The sequence below is a fragment of the Drosophila sechellia genome, chromosome 3L (genome assembly GCF_004382195.2).
Source record: "Drosophila sechellia strain sech25 chromosome 3L, ASM438219v1, whole genome shotgun sequence".
Lineage (NCBI taxonomy): Eukaryota > Metazoa > Arthropoda > Insecta > Diptera > Drosophilidae > Drosophila > Drosophila sechellia.
This window is the reverse complement of record NC_045951.1, coordinates 16,592,075-16,614,275: the sequence shown is the minus strand read 5'-3', so window position 1 is coordinate 16,614,275 and position 22,201 is coordinate 16,592,075. Positions and strand designations below refer to the sequence as shown.

At 47.4% G+C, this 22,201-nt stretch overlaps 7 protein-coding genes across 7 annotated transcripts; 4 read left to right on the top strand and 3 right to left on the bottom strand.

Annotated features, from left to right (window-relative positions):
* The first annotated feature begins 3,169 nt into the window (after positions 1–3,169).
* LOC6606048 lies at positions 3,170–5,490 on the top strand. Its single transcript, XM_032720020.1, has 3 exons — positions 3,170–3,437; positions 4,395–4,593; positions 5,026–5,490. Exons 1-3 carry the CDS (start codon positions 3,426–3,428, stop codon positions 5,265–5,267), a joined length of 453 nt encoding a protein of 150 aa, XP_032575911.1. The 5' UTR covers positions 3,170–3,425; the 3' UTR covers positions 5,268–5,490.
* LOC6606047 lies at positions 5,484–7,776 on the bottom strand. The gene is made up of 4 exons (XM_002030822.2): positions 7,537–7,776; positions 6,599–7,478; positions 6,389–6,540; positions 5,484–6,327 (listed from the first exon to the last, which is right to left on the bottom strand). The coding sequence occupies exons 1-4, from the start codon at positions 7,635–7,637 to the stop codon at positions 5,715–5,717; spliced, it is 1,746 nt and encodes a 581-aa protein (XP_002030858.1). The 5' UTR covers positions 7,638–7,776; the 3' UTR covers positions 5,484–5,714.
* Positions 7,777–8,343: 567 nt separating this feature from the next.
* Positions 8,344–10,923, bottom strand: LOC6606046 (unc-112-related protein). The gene has a single exon (XM_002030821.2). It carries the CDS (start codon positions 10,596–10,598, stop codon positions 8,451–8,453), a length of 2,148 nt encoding a protein of 715 aa, XP_002030857.1. The 5' UTR covers positions 10,599–10,923; the 3' UTR covers positions 8,344–8,450.
* A 572-nt stretch (positions 10,924–11,495) lies between these two features.
* Positions 11,496–12,125, top strand: LOC6606045 (putative odorant-binding protein A10). Its single transcript, XM_002030820.2, has 2 exons — positions 11,496–11,795; positions 11,848–12,125. The coding sequence occupies exons 1-2, from the start codon at positions 11,525–11,527 to the stop codon at positions 12,042–12,044; spliced, it is 468 nt and encodes a 155-aa protein (XP_002030856.1). The 5' UTR covers positions 11,496–11,524; the 3' UTR covers positions 12,045–12,125.
* A 106-nt stretch (positions 12,126–12,231) lies between these two features.
* Positions 12,232–14,960, top strand: LOC6606044 (myosin heavy chain, embryonic smooth muscle isoform). The gene is made up of 5 exons (XM_032720019.1): positions 12,232–12,774; positions 12,843–13,328; positions 13,381–13,606; positions 13,661–14,425; positions 14,487–14,960. The coding sequence occupies exons 1-5, from the start codon at positions 12,701–12,703 to the stop codon at positions 14,748–14,750; spliced, it is 1,815 nt and encodes a 604-aa protein (XP_032575910.1). The 5' UTR covers positions 12,232–12,700; the 3' UTR covers positions 14,751–14,960.
* A 68-nt stretch (positions 14,961–15,028) lies between these two features.
* On the bottom strand, positions 15,029–18,739 carry LOC6621484 (ribosome biogenesis protein BMS1 homolog). The gene is made up of 2 exons (XM_032720018.1): positions 16,879–18,739; positions 15,029–16,818 (listed from the first exon to the last, which is right to left on the bottom strand). The coding sequence occupies exons 1-2, from the start codon at positions 18,668–18,670 to the stop codon at positions 15,125–15,127; spliced, it is 3,486 nt and encodes a 1,161-aa protein (XP_032575909.1). The 5' UTR covers positions 18,671–18,739; the 3' UTR covers positions 15,029–15,124.
* Positions 18,740–19,138: 399 nt separating this feature from the next.
* LOC6606042 (coiled-coil domain-containing protein 6) lies at positions 19,139–22,017 on the top strand. The gene is made up of 5 exons (XM_002030817.2): positions 19,139–19,421; positions 19,912–20,037; positions 20,101–20,191; positions 20,256–21,167; positions 21,231–22,017. The coding sequence occupies exons 2-5, from the start codon at positions 19,922–19,924 to the stop codon at positions 21,708–21,710; spliced, it is 1,599 nt and encodes a 532-aa protein (XP_002030853.1). The 5' UTR covers positions 19,139–19,421; positions 19,912–19,921; the 3' UTR covers positions 21,711–22,017.
* Positions 22,018–22,201: the final 184 nt, after the last annotated feature.

Below are 22,201 nucleotides of genomic sequence, written 5' to 3'. Positions count from 1 at the left end.
TTAATAGTTAAAGTCAAAATTCAAATTTACTTCGATTTATTTTGTATATGGTTATAAAATTGTTCAAATAGCTACTAAGAGCTTTAAATATTTCTAATGGCCAATGGGAGTTGGTGAGTTTAATGAATGCCCATCAAAATTCCCAGGTATTTTATTATAACCTGACATCTTAGTCATGGTCTGTGGTCTTTTGCCACTATTTATAGCCAAACTTGATTTATGTTGTTTAGTCATTGACGGTCGTGACGAAATAATGTTGGTTGTTTATTCATGAGTCACTGACTACTCCACATAGAAACTGAGCCAAGTTTTTATTTGAGTCCAAAGTAACAAAGTTATTAGAGATTCTTAGATTTGCTGATCTCGATGTTTTATTGTGCTTAGTAACATTTTATTTCAGAAATATTTTCCTAAAAAAAAATTGGAAGTTAAGCTACGACTTGTCGTGGGAAACTTGCTTCATTTGTATTGTATTTTATCGGTTTTTGATAGCCAACTCTAATTTTACGTTTTCTAAGGTCTTAAATATATGCCTATGAAATTTTAAAGGATACCAGCTCTTTATTTGTTTAAATTCAAAGACATAAGATTAAAACCCTGCCAAGACAAAAGAGTATTTTTTGGCCGTGTGCTATTCGGAACCCCCGAAATAAGAGTTTCTAATTTGAAATGCGATCCCAGCAAGGCAATCGCAGAGTTTTTTGAACCCAGGGCGAAAGAATAACCCTCCGGCAGGCCGAAAGAATTGGCTGCGGATGAGGATAGGAAAGGATGGGGATGGGGATTGGTATGGCAAAGGTGAACGACAAAGCCGCCGGCAAAGTCAGACACCGGAGATGACGTGACGCACCACTTTCGCCCTCAGTTCAAGGAACAGGAGATGTGGGCATCAAAACAAAAACACTAGCTCACACGCTCTGCCAGCGGTCCTGCCAGTGTCCCTTGTCCATCCGCCCATGGTCCGATGCGATCTTCCCAGAAGACGGAGCGACATTCCCAGCTCTTTTCTTGTTGCCAAGGAAAGAACCCACCAGATATGTGTACCAATGCTCGTCTAGACTGCACGAATATCAGATCGTCGATGGACCGGCGATTCTATTAGAAGCAGAACCTGTTTGCGGTTCATACTCCGTTCAGTTTTGTTGTATTTCGGCTGTTTTTTTTTCTTTTCTTTTTTTCTGCCCAATTTTTTTTTTTTTTTTGATAATGAGTCGTGAATTTGATGCCCAGGTAGGGGCATTCGACGAAGATCGTTGACATGGCGCAAGTGGCGCGATTCTTTGGATCAGGTTGTGAAATTGTATTTATGAATGAGAATGCCCGTGGCGAGCCAATTAATGCCGCATACCAGAAAGAGTTCCACCGAACCACCACAGCCGGCGCACACACATTCCGAACCCAAGTCGGGGTTCCCAGAACGTGCCCGTTACCGTTATGCGTTGCCGGTCGGATCGACGAGCGCGAGAATGCACATTCCGAAGGATACGTGCGAAATGCGGGCCAAAATGCAACTGCGCAGCAGCATTGCGCATACGCCACGGGGGCCGGCTAACATTTCCGCATGCGAGAATGCAACGAAAGCGAAAAGCAAGTGGCAAAAAAAGAAGCAGCATAAGCAAAACGAATGTGGAAACGAAACCGAAACCAAATCCGAACCGAATCGGAATCGGAATCAGAAACGTAACAATCTGAACCCATAAAAAGTCGGCCGAAAGTGTGCATTGACCGAGAGAGCGGCTAAAAATAGCCGAAAAAGAACGTAACACAAACGATCTGATAAAATAAGAACGCACGATGATGACGCCCGGATTCAGAACAACCGTTAAGTGCTCCACCCCAAATGATGCTGCAACAGGGTGAGCGAAAGAGAGGGCGAGGGCGATACCGAAAGAGACGGAGACAGAGCCGAACAGAAACGACAGTGAAAGTTCTACACTTTCGCTTTTTTACAGAACCCTGCTCAATTTCATACGGAAGCCTTTGGAAATATTACATCAGTAAATGTTCGGTAACTTTATATATTATTTCTATAATAATATATATCTATAATCTATAATTAAACATAACATTTTTTGTTTTAATGAATGCATTTTTTAAGACTTTGAACGGAATGCCCCCTATATGAACATTAAACTTTACTGTTCATTGGTCTCTACAACCAGTTTTTTAAAAATGTTATGTTATCAATTAATTTCAGGTTGAATAAAACACCATGAGGTCCATTGGAATATTATTCAATGCAAAAATTTCGTAAGCTTTCAAATGCCTTAGCTTTCCATTGCCCAACGAACCTGTCATTCTGGACTCTTACTTATAGTAAACAGTAGTAGCTTAGCCATTGAAAAAGATGGTCAAGTTATTTAGAACTTTTTTTTTAGCATGCTAAATAATGAGTGAGTCTAGTAGAAAGTACGATTTAAATATATAATAATATAAGTAAGAACCGCATTAAAGCTAATCACTGTTGCATTTCTAGAGTTTCAATGGGAAACGCCAGTCAACAATTTCGAACTTACAGTTGTTCAAATTCCACACACAATATTTGAATGGTTTTATGGGTCTGTTAAACTTGTTTATGGATCCCCATAAATAAGCAATCATATTAGCAAGCATGCATTAGAAGCATGCACGGCTATCAAGAAGTGCGTTGCCCTGGTTGGAAAAGCCCCGGCAACAAGGTCCAAGTTTTCACTTTCACTGCCACCATCGGCCGTCAAAACACCAGCAGCTATTACTACCTTATTACATTGCCAAGGTGCGCTGATAAGAGCGTTTAGACTGTTCCAGCTAATCAAGAGCAGCAGCAAGTCCAGCAGCATGTGGCTGTGACTCAGTGGGTCCCCGAGTCCATTTATGTTGAAATTCGTTTAAGATCGAAACGGCGGCGCCATCAAACTATAAATGCCAACTCTTCGGGTCTGACGTCCGTTCCGAGGTCCATTGATAAAAAAATGTATATTTCTGAAAGCCCGGCGCGCCCTGACGCTTACGCAAAACTCCTGCGAGCAGATCCCGCGATCACCAAAAAGCCGAGATCGAACCCCATACCCCATACTCCATACCCGAAACCGAAGAAATCACAAATCCCGAAATCTGCTCTCTCTCTCACACCCCCATTGAAAAGTGAAGAGCGGCTGTCTGAGCGGCAAACTGAGCCGATCCGAAGCGCCGATCCTCGATTTTTGAGGCGCGTATAAAAGCTTGGCTACGTCGGCAACGAAAGCTCATTGTGCGCTCGCCACTCGTGATTATAAGGTAACGTCGATCGGACGGACGAACGGGCTAACCATTCAGCAAGTTAGCTCAGCAGCAAGTTTGCCCGCCAAAAGAAAACACGTATACGTAGTGTTGCAACCAGAAAGGTGCTCGACGTGCCTACTGATCCACTGATCTATTGAGAATTGTGATCCTAGAACGACACTAAAATGAGTTCAAAGGTGAGTTCGAAATTAATCGAAATTCTTATTTGCTAAATGATTAGATTTAGGGGGTTATATTAGCTAAATAGTTAGTTAGTTGCTTAGCACCAAAGCATTAAGCATTAAGATTAAGCATTGAAATTAATTAATAAACATTTAGTTCTCAGAATAATTTCATATGCCACATTATGCAGTCCTTCAATCGAACTTAAACATTTCCAGTACGAGGTGGACTTTTCCACATTGAGTCCAGAAATTTTCCAAACCAATAACTGTCTTCTAAGAACACTCCACTTTAATTACTTAAATTAGCTTCGCGCCAGAAAAAAAGTGGGTGTGTGCAATTAGCAGGCTGTCAGCTAAAAATATCAATATCCAATATAAACAAATGCGCTTTTGTTCTCCGCGGGCAAGAGCATAATGCCCGCATCGATTCCGAATCGGATTCATATCGGCGGACTGGAGTGTCACCGCAAGGTGCGAAATGCGAAATGCAAAATGCGGAAATGCCTACCTGCGAGGCGCATTACATAATTTCCACTTCAGCTCCAGATCGCCGTAATGTCGGGGAAGTTTCGGTCATTAAAAGCGGCAATTAAATTTCACCATTTGGCCGCGTCGACTTGCAAATGCGCTCCAGTTTATGTTTCGATCTTGATGCGATATTGACCCAGTTAATGGGCGGCATAATCCGGTGCGTGGGAGTCGGCAACGTCATCCAGACATCCCGGCATCCCGACACCCGGCTGTCGTCATTCGAAGTGGTTAATCCAGATGTGTGGCCAGAGCTGCGATCCAGATTCGCATTGAAAAGCCAAAGCAGGGCAGAATGCAGCCGGTTAGAGGATCGTTGTAACACTTATGCGATAAATTCTGAGCGTCAGCGTTTTATAATTAGGCGCCGGAGGCCGGTTGGGTGTTTAATTTGGAGTACACTCATACTCACTTGTCGTTTCGCCCGCACCTCCATTGCAGTTGCATATGTGCCGCTGGATGCTGCTGGTCATCGGAGTCTGCTGCCTGATGGGCAGCTCGTCGGGCAGCTTCTGCTCCCTGGAGCGGATGAAGAAGTTCGCGATGGAGGCGTGCGAGCATCTCTTCCAGGCGGACGAGGGTGCCCGCCGCGATAGAAGGTCCATCGAGTACGCACACCACCATCTGAATCGACTTGGATGTAAGTATCACTATAGATCTTAGATTTTAGAGCATATTATGTCACTAGGGAAAAAAAGTTAAAATATTTCAGAAATATTTAAAGTTAAAGTTACTATATTGCGGTTTGGTATAACTTGATCAATTTTAAATTTTGGTTCCAACTAAAATGCTTTCATTTTTAAATCTCAATTATACAATATTCACTGTAGATCGGTAAGGAAAAGATTAAGATATTGGATTAGCGAGCTAATAAGGTCACAGTGTCAGTCAACCCGACAATTGCATTCGGAACTGCATATCGAAAACACGTTTTTTTTAAGTGTGTATATTGCAATTAATACGCGCATTACACCGGCATTTGCATAAAGCAGTTCCGATGCAAAAGTTAACCGACTTCAAGGCGCAGGTTCAAGATCAATTTGCTCACTGGCTACGTTTTCCCCCTTTTCAGCCGGCAAAACGCACAACAAGCACCACTACATCAGCCGAAGCAGCTATCCAATGGGTGGCTACCTGAAGGTGACCCGGGAGCACTTCAATCGCCTCAGCGAACTGGACATCTTTCCGCGCTACAAGCCCATCAAGCCGCACCACGAGAAGAAGCATCGCTTCAAGAGGGATCACTCGAGCAGGTCCTACAACAACATCCCCTACTGCTGTCTAAACCAGTGCGAGGAGGAGTTCTTCTGCTAAGAGATCTCCAGTGCCATGCTCCATGCTCCAAGTCGGTGCCATCTGGTCAGAATCTTCTGAATCCGTCCATAGTTATAGTTAGGCTATTCATGTACATTCTACAAGTCGCGCTCACTCTTATAGAGTACCTTATTTGTGCCCACTCCCAGGGACACAGATCCATTTACAGTATTTATACACTTAGATCGATTTTGAATAAACAATCGAATACGGCAATTGATCGGAACTAAAGTGAATTTTTATAAAGGTTGGTGGACATTTAAAACTAAACAAACATTCAGAGAATTTAACAACATATTAGGCTTAGACAACGCATTTAAATTCTTAAAAGATTATTACAATCCTAGTACAAGGTTATCCATATGGCTGACAAATCTTTCTTCTATCACAAACTATTAATCACTAAATCACTTAATAAAAACGGACAGCTCGAGCCACGGAATCAGCTTATATGGAACTAATATAGTAGGCGCCTTTGCAAACGTTGCATTTGTACTTGCGGCAGTTCTGTTCGCCAACTGGCTCTAGCGATCGAAAGTACTTGGATACCACCATCAAGATATCCTCACGTTGTCTCTGAAGGAAATCTTCGCCGAAGTCATCAAAGGTTTTAACGCAATGCATTAGAATGCGATAGAGGACCGCCTCCGTTGATACGAACGTATTCAGCGAGCGATCAATGTAATCCACGTTCTCCTCTACGAAAGTGCGGGTCATCTGCATTAGAAGCTGTACCGCCTGATCGCTGAAGTATCTGGCCATGGCCTCCAAAACATCCGTAAAGCTAGCCAGATTGCCGATTTGCTCAACGAATTTTTCACCGAATTTCTGTGCAAGCATATCCATATTGATCACCATCTGCCCGCCAATGCCGTAACTCAGTATTTTCGGCAACAAAGTGGTGGCCACTGTAAGTCCCTGACTTAGGTGTGAGTTCATATTGTGAAGGCTAAGGAGCACCTCCTTAAAAGGAATTTCATTGAGGGTTCTCACAATATCAAATCGGCCAGATTCATTGTGGAGCTTCACTGTTTCCTGGGAGATTCGATCAAAGACTTTTCTGCTGATACAAGAATGATGAAAGATGGTATATATGTGACTACCAGGAGGGATTAACTTGCCTGGATTGATTTCGAAGTGCTCGCCTCAAGGAAGACCCGTTGGTAGCCTTGGAAGCGATGCGCATATTGTTGATGGAATGAGTGAATATCACAAGGTGCGAGGCCATCTGCAGCATGTCCAAGCTGTTTATGGCTTGATCATCTCCATGTTTCTGAGGAGGTCGAAACGAAGGTATAAAATTAATGTCTTATTTAGAGGATCCAACTTACCAAATATAAATCGTAAACACCATTCGCCACACCCGTTCCGGCGATGAATACTGACGCACCATTTATCCCCCTAACGGCCAACTGCGCAGCGGGATTAACTTTGTAGCCAGCTCCTGCAGCGGTGGACAGAGCTTTGGTGGCCCCACTAGCTCCTAGACCCACAACGCCACCTGCTACGCCCAACCAAGAGCTGCGTGCCTCAGTGTCTGTGATGCAGGTGGATTGACCGTGCCGTCGACGATCGATGAGATGGGAAGCAGAGCGCAGGGTGCTGTAGACTCCGGTGGCCACGCCCACAGCGGTGGCGGCAATCGCGAGCGGAGCGCCCAGAGGCACAGCCAGAGCTGCAGCCGCCGGAACACTGGCCACCAAGCTACCAACAGTGGCGACTTTATCGCCAGCATTCAGGAGTTTATACCTAGCCCGTGTTGCTGGCGTTGGATGGACCATCAACTGGACGCCCGGCTCCTCGTCGCCGGTGAATGTGTAAATTCCTTGGCTGGGGGCGATCATCAAGCCCTTGGGCAGGGTGTTCCGGAAGACGAACTGCTCCCAATTGGCGTACACCCGTGCATTTTCGTCCACAAAAATCATACAGCAAGCGGCGCTGTTCTCGCCCTTCAAGCAGCGCCGGGTGCGAAAAACCGGGTGACAAGAGTAGTTGGTAGACTGCAGCGCCGATTCCGGGTCTGTATCCGGCGTGACCAGCACGTAAATTATGGCGGAGAGCAATGTGCCGTTGGTGTAACAGCGCTGCTGCCAAATATTCCGGAAAAGCTGCTCCCGCTTTCGTTGAATCGCCTTGGCATTGCGGACGTCATCATCGTGAATGAGGTTCTCAATCTTTTGCTTTAGAACACCACTTTGATCCGGGGCTAGTCTGTGGGTATAAAAATAGTTTAGCCAGGTACGATGATTTAAGTAATTGCATAACATACGAATCCCAAATAATTTCCGAACGCAGCCCACTGCTGAAGCCAAAATCCCTTTGCACTTCGTAGGCGGTTCGAGAATTTTGAGTATTTTCCGTTTTCTCCATGTCCTAATTACTGCAGAATCTGGCACTTTTAATCTGCAGCCCAAGTTAAATACACTTACTTTAATTTAGAGACTGTATTTTAATGGGAAATCAATGTAGAAATGCTAATTTTGTTTCCATGACAATTCAACAAAGCTGGCGCCAAATTATCGATAGCTAATCGATGAAGCTCACGATATTAATTTATCAATCGATACCGCGTATAAATTATACATTTTGGCAATATTATTTGAAATCTCAAATCTATTAATGCCATACAAATTCTGTGCAAAACTTTTTTAATTAATAAAAATTGTTTCAAGTAGTAATAGTTATAAATTATTGTAACTTATATCTCGATCTACAATTTTCCTTTACATTACTTGGTACATAATAATTATTTTACTTAACTTTTAATTTTTTACTAAACAAGTTTAATATTTCTGGACTATCAGTAAACTACTGATTTAATGACCTTTAATGACATCAGTAGTAGTTCCCCTGAAAAGTCCAATACCCAAAAAAACAGTTAAATTTTAATATGAGATTTTTATTTTAAATATACACTTAAGAGTTAGTGATACAAAAACATTGCTAAGGCCACGGTTAAGTCTAATTAAGAGTTGGGCAGGCAAAAGGGCCATTGGCAAGCGATTTTCGTGGTGAAAAATCATCAACAAGATTAGTTAACAATGAGTTAAAAGGTAAATAAAATACACGTATTGCATTGAAGTTGTGAGTCTATCAGTTGGTTATCAGTTAAAACAGTGGTTTATCTTAACAAAATTCGAACAATTGAAACTGGTTGCCATTAAGATCGAGCAACAAATGGTACTAGGACCAGCCGCCGGTAAGTTTGTGGAAGAGCTCCTCGTTCAGGGTCTGGTTGTTGTCCTTGGATCGCATTGACATGAAGATGTAGCCACCGATGAATTCGTGCACCACCTTGCAGTCCGCCGAGTGGCAGGAGAAGACCACATTCTCGTCTTCAAACTGAATCATCATGCACTTAATGTTCCAGTTGACGTTCCACGCCTTCATGGTGTTATATCGCCAGGTCTTAATGTGATCCCCCGAGCTCAGATCCATGCGCATGATGCGATTGTGGGCCACGCCGAGCAGCTCCTCCTTCCGATGCCCGTCGAACTTGATGATGAACAGGCTTACTCCAAAGTCAGGTAACGACCGCCAGGCTTGGATGTACTTCAGTTTTGAATCTAAAGCATTCAGCTCCCGAACGTTGGCATGTGCTTCGAGAATCCGCTGGACTGCCTTGTTGGACAGCTTGCGGAGGATCTTGGGCGACAGATAATCAACTGCTTCTACAGAGCGAGGATCGATGTTTACATGAACTCCGTGTGCAGGTCGCTGCATCTGCAGTAGCGAGAGTATGCTGTCCACTTCACTCTCGTACGAGCTATCCGCCAGGGATCTTCCCTTGGCCGCCAAACGACAGGCAGCCATCCACTTGGCGTACTGCTGCTCGTTCTCGCAGCGCACCCACACCTCGCTGTTGGTACCGTGGCCACCATCTGGAGAGACCTCCAGCCGGATAGCATACTTTCCCTGGGATAGGTTTACATCCGGAGTTACTTCGCAGCCCCTCAGGTTGATGCTTATGACAGGCGCAACACGTCGCGACTCTTCGGCGTTCTTGAACAGATGCAAATGCAGATCCCGATAGGTGAAGTAGTAGCGCTTATAGCCGCGCAGCGTGAACCTTTGCGGCTTCAGGTAACGCAAATAGTCAGAGAGCTCCGGTATGCGTGTAATGTTCCGCGAGTCTCCGCCGTAATCCGGTCCCTCCAGCGTAATCTGTAGCTCTTTGAGTGCCGAATCAATCTCGTCTTCGTTATCATTCTCCTGACTGGAGGTTTCAATGCCCGAGTCCACTGCTACACCCTGGGGTGTATGATCTACGTGATGGTTCACCTGGAACTGGAGGGCGGCGAACATAAGGCTCTCCTCCTCTGTGCAATCCAACTCCTCGTTCAGCACACTCCACTTGGCCTGCTCGTACAGCTGATTGATGCGCACCTGGTCGCACTTGGGATTTAGATCGAAAAAGGTGAAGTACTTGAAGCGCAGGCACAGCGTGTCGTACTCGCGTATGCCCTGTTCCATGATGGACAGCGACGAGTCCAGCCAGCCCACATTCAGGCGCGCCTTCTCCACCAGCGACTTGGGGCGCAGCTGAAGAGCTCGCACATCCGCGCATGGGGTGGGAGGAGAGCTGGCCAAATTCTCCTGGAAATCTCCAAGACTTGAGGAGCTTGAATCGTACGTGGCATAGGCAAGCTGGCTCTGTTTCCAGGTGCCTGGAAAAGGTGATGCGGCGCGCACTGGAGAGCGGGCTCGGTGATTGTGCGGCGATAGAGGAGCACAGAAGAAGGATCCCGGTGCAGAGGGCTTGTCCAGACTGTCCGTGCTTCCGCCTTCTCCATGAAACGACGTGCTGATGGGCACAAACGAGTTGGTGTCCGCAGCAGGCTGCAGGTAAGTGGTACCATCTGGCTCAGCAATTGGCACTCGCTTCTGATGCGGCACCTGGGCGAAGTTACGCTTCAGGTGCTCCGCTTCCAGAGGTTTGCACAGGGACAACTCCTCCGGATAGCGGATATCCAACTGCTTGCATAGATTAACCACCGCCGAGAACGTCTTTACGGAGTAATCCACCCGGCAGTCCAAGTACCTCAAATCCGGCAGCTGAACCCGCAGTATCTTGTGCATGGGCGTGAAGTGCAGCAGGCTATCCGCCTGGACACCGCACTGATCCAGGGTCAGTTTGGTTCGGCTGAGCCAAACATTTCGCGCCGGCCACCACAGAGCATGATCCGACCAGTCCTTGGGATTCTCCGGATCCACCAGCTGCAGCATGATGCCCCCAATGTGTTGGTCACCGCGCACGCGCATCGTTTTCTCCAGCGCCAGATCCGTGATGAAGATCCGCAGATTCCACGAGTTCTCGCCGACGTGGATCATGGTTCTGCTGTGATGTCACCTGTCCTACTTTCTGCTGCCCGTCTGGGGCGTTTCTAGGTCGTCCTTGGTGGGGCGCCCACTGCAAAATCGAGAGTTTTCCACCGATCGGCGCACAGATGGTTGTCAAATTCGCATTTTCTGCACTGTGACGCAATCCACGGGTCGAAAATTCACTGCAATTGCGTTGACTATATCGCAATGTTTCCGGATCCGGGCAATTGCATCGATTCGTTTCGCTTGCGTAAATAGAGCAATTAAAGAAAATTCAGTCCATTGAAAAAGAAAGCGCCGAACCGACTGGTTTACCCACTCGCGCTGGTATCGATATATCTCAGACTTGGTTTTCCAAATCGCTATCGATTATTTCGTTGATCGGTATAACCAGATGGAAAAAGGCATATTTTCGATTGCTGTTTCAGATTACACCATTAGAATTAAATTTATGGGCGCGAAGCAGTGTTGATTTAATGGGATGCCTTTTTAGTTTAAAATAATATTTTAAAATCTTTACCGAAAGATTTTTATTGAAATACAATTACCAATTAAAATTGTACTCAAAAGTTAGGGCATTATTTACAGTATATAATAAATCTTGATATCTTGATAAATCTTGATGAACGCTGACATTTCTTACTATCACACAAAGGCCTATATTTATTTATTGCTCACTCATTAGATATTTTATTTTTATATCACACAAAAAAAACTGCATAGCACAGAATATTTTTTTTTTAATTTCTTTAGAAAATAAGCCACTGCCGCATTTGCCTGTTGATGGGCTCAAGGTAATCAAATTAAATTGACTTAATTTGAGCCCAATTGGTAAGTGGTAAAATTGAACGTAGACACGCAGTGTAATTCCAAACGGAGGCCTGTATAAAAGCCCGGATTGCTAATACGGTTAACAGCATACGATCGATTCGAAAATGGGACAGCCCGGTTTCCGTCGTGCCATGGGGCACTTTTCGTTGGTGGTGGCACTGATGTGCACCACCTGTTTCCAAGTGGAAGGACTACCCCATCCGCCGGCCACGTCGCCGTCACCAATGATGGAAAGGATGGTGGAACAAGCCTACGACGATAAGTTCGACAACGTCGATCTGGAGGAGATCCTTAACCAAGAACGACTGTTGATCAACTACATAAAGTGCCTGGAGGGCACAGGTCCTTGCACTCCCGATGCCAAAATGTTGAAGGGTATGTTTGAAGCCCAATTCAATAATTCTCTGTAATACCCAATCTCTTGTAGAGATCCTACCCGACGCCATCCAAACCGATTGCACCAAGTGCACGGAGAAGCAGCGGTATGGTGCTGAAAAGGTGACCCGTCATCTCATCGACAACCGACCCACCGACTGGGAGCGTCTAGAGAAGATCTACGATCCCGAGGGAACCTACCGCATCAAATACCAGGAAATGAAGTCCAAGGCCAATGAGGAGCCTTAATCAAACTCTATTTTACGTCGTTGTTATCTTAAGTGATTTTATTTTGCTTTAATTAACGAATAAACTGCAGAGAAGCTTCAACATTTGGCCTTTTTGAAAGTATCCATGCCGTAAGTATCTATGAAATTTAAATTACTTGACATAAGTTAAACAACTTAAATGAATAGTTACAGATATAATTTGTTAAAAAAAAAGTTTAAAAAAGGAAACCTTTAAGGTTTCATTTTGATTTAATGAGGAACAAATTGCTATAATGTTAAATAAATATACAAAAGTACAACTAAATTTAAAATAGTATAAGAAATCATTTCTAGTTTGAAAGCAGAATCGTTTGAAAATGAATACCAGTTGTCTCGATTCCCCAATTCGATAGACAAGCAATCGGAGGCGTCATGGCAACCAGTTCCTAGGAGCCCCGATTCCGGATTCAGCCCCAACAACGCAGCAGTCGGCGGAGCAAACAATAAACAATAGACATCAAACATCCAGTCGTAACCACAGTAGCAGGCACTTGGTTTTCAGTTACATTTCGACTTCACCTCGCGCCGGCTCTCCATCTATTTCTATACACTAGACATCCGAATTGGCCTCTGAAAATTATTAGCTTTCTCGAGCTAACCCAGTGACAATCCTCCGGAGCAGCGGCAGGGTCTTAGATGGTATCGCCGCGCAAGCTGGCATCGTCCTACGGCCCAAGAGCATCCCAATCGGAAGCGAACAATCTGATGGCGTGGGTAGAGTCCACATCTTCGGCAGTAGCCACTATCTAAAGTCTCCCCCCTAAATCCCCTTTTCTAGAGCGTCGGCAAAGAGCTGTGAGAGCCTATTCTCGGCCAGCTCCCGGGAGTCGGCCAGCCTGATCTACCAGCGCAGCAAGGCGCCACCGCAACAACGTGGCGGCGTTAAGGGTTCCGGCAGTATGAGCTCCCAGAACCACAGCGAGATCCATCAGCGCGTCATGTCCGCGAGGAACCTTCGCGCCAAGACCTTCCAGAACCAACTGGCCGATGCCCAGGCGGAGATTGCCAATCTGGCGCACGAGAATCGCATGCTGCGCACGCTCCACAATCGCCAGTCATCGGCGCTCAATAAGTACGAGGCCAACAACGCCGAGCTGCCCAAGTTGCTCCGCTCCCATGCCGAGGAGCTGCGCGTGTGGCAGACCAAGTACCGCACTCTCCAGGCTGCGAACAAGGCTCTGGAGCTAAAGCTCAAGCAGAAGGAGGAAATCATCCTGTCGCTGAGCGATCAGAACAAGCACTACAGCCAGCTCAACAAGGATAAGTATGTTTTCAATTAATTCGATCTTCAATCCATTTGATTGTTTTTGATTTAGGAATCTCGACGAGCGCCAAAAGCTTCAGGAGAAGCTGAAATCCCTGGAGCAGCGTTTGGAGGAGAAGGACAACGACATGAAGCTGATGGCCCGCAAGGTGCAGCTGGAGTCGAAGAACATCCGCCAGCAACTGCTCAACGAGCAAAGGAAGGGCAAGGAGGTGATGCTGAAGCTGGAGAAGGCCAAGCTGGAGATCAGTGGATACCGCAAGCTGGAGGAGTACACTGTGGGTATTATAAGTAATTAAACTAAGTCATCTTTTAACTTTTGAGCCTTTCAGCTCGGCACCGACAAGGTGAATCCCCTGTCCTCCGGACGACGAACCAAACTCAGTGGCGTCACCGATGAGCCGGACAAGATCGACAAGTTGGAGAAGTCAATGGAGATGCTGGACAAGGCCATCGAGAAGAACAACCAAAGCGAATTCACGGCTTTGACGGATGTGATGGAGTCGGAATCGTTCTACGACTTCGACAAAGACAGTGCCGAGGACAAGAGTGGACCAAACACTCCACCTAGTCAAATCGAACGACAGGTGGGCGGGCGGGGCGGCAAGCTTGTCCTGCCGCCCGCCACGAACCACGCTAAGATGGGACAGAAAGCCAATCGGTCCACTTTGAGCCAAGTCCTCTCGGCCCAGGCAAAGATTTCGGTATCTTCTGGAAAATCTGCTAAATCACGCATTGCCGTTGCTGTGCCCAAAATGGAAAGTGTCCAGGTTATCAAGCGTCGCGAACCGGAGACCATGTCCAGACTGGTTTCCGCCGAAGCCAAGCCCAAGCAGAAGTCTCTGGAGTACGAGTACGAGGACGACTATGAGCCGGCTGGAGATGATGGTGATGATGACGCCTACGGCCTGATGAGCAAGATGTGCGAGGGGGAAGAGGAACCACAGGACAACAGCGAAGAGAATGCCAACGACAGCAGTCTATTGAAATACTCGGCCTACATGGATAACAAGAGTAGCGAGGGCGATCCCCTGGAGGAATCAATGGAGGAGTACGACGGAACTGATGGTCAACAATCGCAGGGCAGCGACGATGAGGTGACTGTTGCCTTTGTAATTCCCATCCACTAGTAGTACTTAAGTAATTTCTCAATCGCAGGACCATAGTGTACGTGCTCCGCGTCTGAAGGAGAACATGTCCAGCCTACGCAAGCAGATCTCGGATGACTTCAAGGACCGCGAGAGTTTCCTGAAGACGTTCTGCCGCCAGGCCAGCAACAGCCATATGCGCGACGATCCCGCGCCGAAGAAGAGGAGCAGCATCGCGACCGGAGCGGCCAGTAGTAGCCACATGACCGGCAGTCGCAAGCATGCCCTCTTGGCCGCTCTAAAGACGATCGACGACAACAAGAGCCAGGACTAGAGTGCACTGCATCAGTTCCACCCATGTCCAGTTCAAGTTAGTCCTTAAGCGGTGTTGAGTTATATATATATTTTTCAAGCTGAGGCCCGTGTGTCCGGCGCAGCTGGAGCAGTTGCATCAGTGGCTAGGCGAAGATGAATCGAATCCAGCCCTTGATGCAGTTGCTCCAGCGCCGGTCGCATGGTCGTTGATTAAATTTTAATATAAACATTTTTGTGTTTGATATATAACTGGAAGTATAGCCCTTATCACATATCCACATTGTATCTGATAGTCGATGCACTCAATTATTAAAAACATTTAATTTTGTTATATCTACATTTTATACAGCAAAATGCCTTAGAATTGTCCATTGATTACTCTCGAGAACAAAATCAGGCAGTCTGCTTTCCTCGCACCTTGCTGATGGCCCGCGATACCTTCTTGCGCAGCTCCTTTTGGCGCCGCTCCTTGGAAGCCATCTTCTCCCGCTTCTTCTCGCGGTAGTTCTTGATGCGCTTCTTCATTTCCATGCGTTCACGTTGCCGCTTATCCTTAAAATTGGTCTCGATCATCTTCATCATCTTGGACACCTTCTGCTCGTACGGCGAGTTAACCACGGCCACGCGCTCCAGCGCCGCCTTGGGATTCTCCGGTCCCAGCTTGGGCTTGTCCTTGTACGGCAACGCCCGCTGAAGGGCCTTGGGTATGGTAAGTGGGCGGAAGATCTTCTCCTTGCGCACGATCGATGTGTACATGCTGTCGGGCTGGGCTGCATTTTGCACTGCCCTCTCCCGCTTGAGTTGACCGAGCGTCTTCATGCCCTGCCACTGGCTCTTCTGGTCCAGCGGCAGGAGGAGTGAGGTCACAGGAGCATAGAACCGAGGCACTTCCACACGGAACCAGGTGCGGCAGAAGACTATGTCGCTCAGAAGAATCTTGTCCTCGAATGTGGCACGATAAGAACCTTCGGGCGTGTGGTGAGCCTTCTTGATCTGTCCACGAATTCCGGACACCGTTTTGATCTTGGCTCCTTCGAACTTTGCAACTTCCAGTGAGGAGTTAAACATGTCCTTCACAAAGGCCGTCTTCTTGTAGATCTTAAACGGATGTCCCACCAGCTTGAGCTTCTTCATGATCTGCGAAGATTTGTCCACCTCGGTGACACAGCCTGTGGCCGCTATCCGGAAGCCAAGCCGACGCATCTCCTCCTGATCCTGTCGCACAGTCTGCAAGGCCAGGAAACCAGTATTTTGAGGCGTTATTGGGCCCCAGAAGGTCATGCTGCAGGTGACATGATTGGGCGTATACTTAAGGTATCGCTGACGGAAGTTGTCCTCCACCTTGGCATAGATGGCCACTGTTTGGAAACGGCGCCAACCCATTGAGATGATTAAAGGATCACCTGTTTTGAGGATCTTCTTGTACCAACGGTGCTTCTTCACCTTGCAGTTGACATAGCCAACGTTCTCCTCGGTCATGTTTAAGGCACCAACCAGTACCGGATAGCTGGCATCGAAATTCTCGATGAACTCGGCGGGCAGCTGCTTGAATCCAAGGCGAACGTAAAGACCCGGTCGATAGCCCTCGATCTGAATGCGGAACTCATTGTCCAGGTGAGCAAATTCGCTCTTGTTTAGCTCGCTCTGCCGCTGAGCCTCCGCTTTAAGGTCATCGTAGAAGGAGTGATCGCCAGTTATCCGACCATTATCCTCCTCGCCCTTTCCCTCGCCGCTGTTGTCGTACTCTGCATCGAACTTGGCCTTTAATTTTAATTTTTTTGCCATCAGTTCGGCCTTGGTGAGATTTTCCTCCTCTACGCGGGTCAGTTTGCGCTTGGCTGCTGAGGAATCCTCAGGTTTGGAATTCTCTTCTCCCGATTCTCCACCATCTCCTGCTTTGGGTTTACCACTGTGCTGCTCGCCCGTCTCCAAATCCTCAAAGTCTCCGTACACTTCGCTTTCTGCATCACTCATGTCGTCCATCTTTAGTAGATTTTCAGCATCCTCACTGGCCTTCCACTTGCCGGTAACGAAGCAGTTTTTGATAAGTTCCTTGTTGTCTTCCGCCAGCCAATCCCGAGTACCATCTTAAATTTATGACAAGTGTAAAAAGATTGACCATTCTTAGAAAAATATATTTTACTTACCACCCTGATACTCAAAGAAACACCGCTCGTCTTTATCTTTAATGTCCTTGTCTGATTGCTGCTGGCTTTGTTTTTTAGCAGCCACCCGGAACAGGCCACCTAGTTCTTCTTCTGAGTCGTCGTCTTCTGCTTGTGCCTCCTGACGACTATGTTCACTCTGATTATAAACACCGTAGACGAGGCGCATCAGGTTTTTCGACTCCGAGTGACGTTGGAGAAAAGCATCGCGGGCCTTCTGGGCCAGGTTAGTTTTCCAGCTCATGTTGCTGGCCAGGACGCGAGCCTCCTCATCGTCCGAATCGGATTCGTTGGATGTTTTCACATTTCCCAGGCTTTGATACTCCTCATCGCCAGAAGAAGCATCCTCCTCCTCAGCATCCTCCTCCTCCTCACTGTTCTCCCCACGCCAATCGTCCGCATCGAACTCATCCTGCTGCTCCTCCTCACTGTCAGCGGCATCCAGACCAGAGTCCTCTCCATCATCATCCTCATTCTCACTACTTTCCGGCTCTTCATCCTCCTCTTCGTCGTCCTGATCATTGCGGAAGTCTTTGGACTTGATTGGCTTGGCATCTGAGAATAGACGGAACTCTTGCTGCTCCATCTGCTCATCGATGGTGGCCTTCTTATCGATCAGCTTGTTCACCAGCTCCGCCTGCTCGGCAGCCTCAGCAGTTTGCTCTTGTTCCTTGTGCGAATGCGATCCCTGTAGCTCAATGTAGACCGCATCCTTGTCGTAAACAATTCCACCGACTCCGGACATGGGGGCGTACAATAATCGTTCTTTCTCCAGCAAGCTTCGCTTCTTTTCCGTCCCAGGCAGGGGGCAAGGATCGGGAATGACGTTCAACTCGTCGATGCGGGCATCCCCCAGGCCAGCTATGTGCACCATGTGTTCCTGCTTGAGAGGAACTCCTCGGACATAGCCGTACAGTACAACCTCACGGTCACACTTGGGATCCCGGCGCACGCGATCTGTGTTTGTCACATCTTCTATGCGGTCAACCAGCAGATAACTATGTGCACCTCGCCACTGCAGCGGACGGAACTTCATTACGGAGATAAATCGTCCCAGGTTTTTGACTTCGTTCCGCAGGTACTCGCCGTGAAGAAGGCCAGAAAGGTAGAAGAGCTTGGCGCCATCGTAGACTTCTGTCCAGAAGCGGTGCTTGAGCTCCTTCTTTCGCTTCCTCAGCTGCTTGGGGTTCTTGATCATGTCCAGGTGGGTAAGTACGCCCATTATCTTGGGCATGCCGTGCACCTGGCAGATGTTCAGGAACTCAAAGATCTCCATTTCGAAGCCGTAGCTTGCGTCGCAGAGCAGCAGGACCAGATCGGCGCATTTGGCCACATCGATCATGGAGTTCACATCGTTGTTGCACTCCAGCAGGGTAATCCGGCGCTTCTTGGAGGTCACAATAGTAATGGGACCCTTTATATCGGTGACATTCGTCCGCGTAAAGCTTTTGATTAGGTCCTTGATCAGCGTAGTCTTGCCAACTTTGGGTGGTCCCACCACGGCAATCAGTACGGGTGGCGGTACGTCCGGAGTTTGATCGACAACCGGAATATGCTGCTTCTTGGCCGTAAGGTCCTCCTTGCGCCGGAAGTTCCTCTCTGCTCGCTGCGCCGAGTTGATGGCGAACGCCTTGGGATTCCTCTGCCTGGCGGTCAACTCGGGCTCCTTCTGGTTGGAGTCCTTCTTGGCCTTCAGCTTCTTCTTGTCCGCCTTCACGCCGGACTGGCGGGCGCGGTGCTGCTTTCGCTTGTCCTGGCCGGCATCGTCGGCCATTGTTACAGCCTTTTAATATCTCAAATTATTAAATTATCCGCTGTTTACGCGCTGCACGTGGAGCCAGTGTTGCCAGATTATGAAGCAGCTCCAAATCAATTGGTTTCATCCAGCCCTGAATTCATATCGTAAATAAAAAGTACGATATATTGTTTAAATATATATATTTTAAATATATATTTGGCTTACAAAATCTATTGAGTAAAGTAAAAAAAAGTACCCATACTATTTATGCCAATTAAAGCATTTGAACGTATTATTTAATTCAGCATATGTTATATGCACTTTGTTTTAACACATATAAGGGTAACCAAAAACGCCATTGCTGATATATTTTAATAAAATTATAATACAATATTTGAATAAAATAGTTTTATTGTTTTCCACCTATACTGGTATTTCCTCGAGTGTCATCACTACCTTGCGGCGTTTCGCTGTAAGCGCTTTTTCGGTATTTCGCCACATATACGGTCACACTTCTGCACTGTGGATTTTTCGCAATTTGACATTAATTTTATTCGATCGGCTCGGTCAAAATGTACCGCACTCAGATCTGCAGGCCCTAAGCAGACGCCTAAGGTTCAACTCTACCCCGTTCGCAGCTGCATCCTTTCACCTGCGCAGGTGAAACGCTAGAACGGCAAACAGAGCCCTGGTGAAACAGAGTCGGCAAAGGAGTATTAAAGAGGGGGGAGGAGCAGTACGGCGGAAGGCAAAAGTCTTTTAAGGGGAAAAAGCGCACAAAAGCCAGGTAACCAAAGATAGTTTCTGTTAGATAGAATCGAAGATTTTCAGCCGGTTGAAATGAGAGGCCTAATCCCAGATGTGAGTTGCAAGTCACTGGCGGTGGTGGGCTGTGGGTGGTGGTGGTGGTGGTGGTGGCGATGGCGATGGCCTGCCAGCCTGTGCAAACCCTTCGTTCGCCGACCTTGCCCTTCTATCGATTTCCGAAAAATTGCATCAAGCCAGATGCACAGAAAATCACAGCTGAAGGTTAAACTTTTGCATCGGATCAGGGCCAAAACCAAACACCACCACCGACCGATTTCTGTATTCTTTGTTCCTCACGAGGCGCAGACGAATTCAAGAATAAAGAACAGCCAGTCGCCACATATATATGTACTCATGCACATATGTATATATATATATGTGGTTAAAAAGCGACTGGCATACATTGTTTCTTGTCATACATATATGTATATGCTCAAAAAACGTAATGGCAATGGGACATTTATCTTTAGTTTTGCAGGCATGGAAAGTCCCTGTGAATCCGAAAGTTCGCTGGACGGCGGCACCATGCTGCCACCAAGCCCAGTTTCCCGGGAGCAGCTCCAGAAGAGGATAGAATCGCTTACCCAGCAGAACAAGTAAGTCGGCCACTATAAATACAATGCAGATTTACCACAAATAATATAACTCTTCGCTTCTAGGGTTCTGAAAGCCGAGCTGGATACCTTCAAGACCAAGTGCAAAGTGGTGCAAGAGGAGAATCGCTGCCTCAAGCAAGCCTCAGTCATCATTGTTAGTACAACTTTTATGTTATATCACAAACGTTACTTCAATTTGCCTTTGTTTACTTTTACAGCAAGCCAAAGCCGAGCAGGAGGAAGAGTACATCTCGAACACACTGCTAAAAAAGATTCAGGCCCTGAAAAAGGAGAAGGAGACTCTGGCGCACCACTACGAGCGCGAGGAGGAGTGTCTGACCAACGATCTCTCCCGGAAGCTCGATCAGCTGCGTCAGGAGAAGTGCAAGCTGGAGCAGACACTCGAGCAGGAGCAGGAGTGCCTCGTTAACAAGCTCATGCGCAAGATTGAGAAGCTTCAGGCGGAGACGGACAACAAGCAGACCAATCTCGAGCAGCTGCGCCGCGAAATGGTCGAGTTGGAGAACACGCTAGAGCAGGAACAGGAGGCTCTTGTAAACAAGCTGTGGAAGCGCATGGACAAGCTGGAGACCGAGAAGCGTTCGCTGCAAATCAAGCTGGATCAGCCGGTTTCCGATCCGACAACGCCGCGAGACATCACAAACAACGCGCATGCCAATGGTGGCGATACGGCCACCAGTTTGAGTGCTCATATCCAGATTCTGCGCTCCGAAGTGCTTCGCTATCGCTCCGACCTGGCGACCGCCCAGAAGGAGGCTACCATCAAAACACAGCAGTATGCGCAGGAAGAGAAGTCTATTCGCGAGGAAAACGCTCGCCTTCAGCGCAAGCTGAAGCAGGAGGTGGAGCGTCGCGAAGCCCTATGCCGGCACCTCTCCGAATCGGAATCCTCACTGGAGATGGACGAGGAACGCTTCTACAATGAGAACCTGATGGGAGGCGGTTCGTTCGCTGTAGCGACGGCAGCAGCCGCGGCCGCAGCTTCGGCGGTAAGCGCCCAGCGGCAACGCACCATCAGCAGTCCCGTCTCCCACAGTCCCTCGAGTAGCCGACCTCTAAGTCCGGGCACGGCGGTGCAAAACCGCTGCTATGCCTGCGGCCAGCTAGTGGTGAGTGAGAAATTGTGAATTCCTGCTTTCCAGATTTGTAAAATTCGAAATTCTTCGTTTCAGAATCGTCGTGCCAGCGAACGCTTCATCAAGCCAGCACTGCCAACGCCCATGCTGGGCCTGAACACTTCTGCACCCAACGTGCTGACCTCAACGAACCCACTGCTGGGCATTTTGGGAACCGGCAGCTCCTCATCGTCTGCGTCCGTGTCAGCTGGGAATGCCGCTGGCGGCTTTCTCTCGAATCTGGGAGGCGAACGCCTAAGCCTTGGATCGTCGAATTCGGCTGGCGGCAGTGCCACCTTCTTGGCCGGCGGTGGAGGTGGTGGTCTCCTGGCCCATCTCACTAGCCACTCCAGCGCTTCGTCGTCATCGTCCAATTTGATGAACATCAGCCTGAACAACTCGTCCAGCGGCAATCTTGTTAACAGCAGCAGCAACTCCTCACTGTCGGCGTTCACGCCAACCAATCCGCCCAGCTCGGCGGCCACGGCCTTTATCCAGCCAGCCAGTCCCATGGACACGTCCACCTGCAAGGACTAGGAGGATGCAGTAGCTCTCGCACAGGGATACAGAAAAATCATGACTTATTCACACACTTTCACACGAAAACACTATATTCATAAAAACGCACGCATGCAAGCAACCAGTTTAACGATCCTAAAAACATAAGAAAACACAGAAACAAAAGATGAGAAAGTAAACTATCGTAAGCTTCTCCAGGGCGACTCAAAGTCGCCTCATTTATATATGGTTAATATGTATATGTATGTTCTATTTGATCAAAATCTCTTAAAACCTTTCAATAACGGAATTCCTAGGCGAACGAATATTTAGCGCTAATGTTTAAGATTTGAATGTTTTTCTAATTTCGCTCGGTTCCAGTTAAAGTTAAGTGAAACACAGCTAATAATGAGATATGGAGGATATAGGGGATGAGAATGAGGATGGACAGCACACGCTAACCAGATCGTATGAATTTATAAAAAGGGTGAATTCTATTCATGTCGAAACCATTTTCCCACAATTCCTTC

Excerpts from the sequence above, each read along its gene's own strand:
- LOC6606047 (XM_002030822.2), bottom strand. The coding sequence starts at position 7,637 with ATGGAGAAAACGGAAAATACTCAAAATTCTCGAACCGCCTACGAAGTG. Across the intron at positions 6,541-6,598 it reads GTGTTTACGATTTATATTTG|AAACATGGAGATGATCAAGC; the intron begins GTAAGTTGGATC and ends CGACCTCCTCAG. Across the intron at positions 6,328-6,388 it reads GCACTTCGAAATCAATCCAG|AAAAGTCTTTGATCGAATCT; the intron begins GCAAGTTAATCC and ends TTGTATCAGCAG.
- LOC6621484 (XM_032720018.1), bottom strand. The coding sequence starts at position 18,670 with ATGGCCGACGATGCCGGCCAGGACAAGCGAAAGCAGCACCGCGCCCGC. Across the intron at positions 16,819-16,878 it reads TTTCTTTGAGTATCAGGGTG|ATGGTACTCGGGATTGGCTG; the intron begins GTAAGTAAAATA and ends CATAAATTTAAG.
- LOC6606048 (XM_032720020.1), top strand. Across the intron at positions 4,594-5,025 it reads CCATCTGAATCGACTTGGAT|CCGGCAAAACGCACAACAAG; the intron begins GTAAGTATCACT and ends CCCCCTTTTCAG.
- LOC6606042 (XM_002030817.2), top strand. The coding sequence starts at position 19,922 with ATGGAAAGTCCCTGTGAATCCGAAAGTTCGCTGGACGGCGGCACCATG. Across the intron at positions 20,038-20,100 it reads TCGCTTACCCAGCAGAACAA|GGTTCTGAAAGCCGAGCTGG; the intron begins GTAAGTCGGCCA and ends CTTCGCTTCTAG. Across the intron at positions 20,192-20,255 it reads AGCAAGCCTCAGTCATCATT|CAAGCCAAAGCCGAGCAGGA; the intron begins GTTAGTACAACT and ends TTACTTTTACAG.
- LOC6606046 (XM_002030821.2), bottom strand. The coding sequence starts at position 10,598 with ATGATCCACGTCGGCGAGAACTCGTGGAATCTGCGGATCTTCATCACG.
- LOC6606045 (XM_002030820.2), top strand. The coding sequence starts at position 11,525 with ATGGGACAGCCCGGTTTCCGTCGTGCCATGGGGCACTTTTCGTTGGTG. Across the intron at positions 11,796-11,847 it reads CGATGCCAAAATGTTGAAGG|AGATCCTACCCGACGCCATC; the intron begins GTATGTTTGAAG and ends AATCTCTTGTAG.
- LOC6606044 (XM_032720019.1), top strand. The coding sequence starts at position 12,701 with ATGGTATCGCCGCGCAAGCTGGCATCGTCCTACGGCCCAAGAGCATCC. Across the intron at positions 13,329-13,380 it reads AGCCAGCTCAACAAGGATAA|GAATCTCGACGAGCGCCAAA; the intron begins GTATGTTTTCAA and ends TTTTTGATTTAG. Across the intron at positions 13,607-13,660 it reads GCAAGCTGGAGGAGTACACT|CTCGGCACCGACAAGGTGAA; the intron begins GTGGGTATTATA and ends TGAGCCTTTCAG.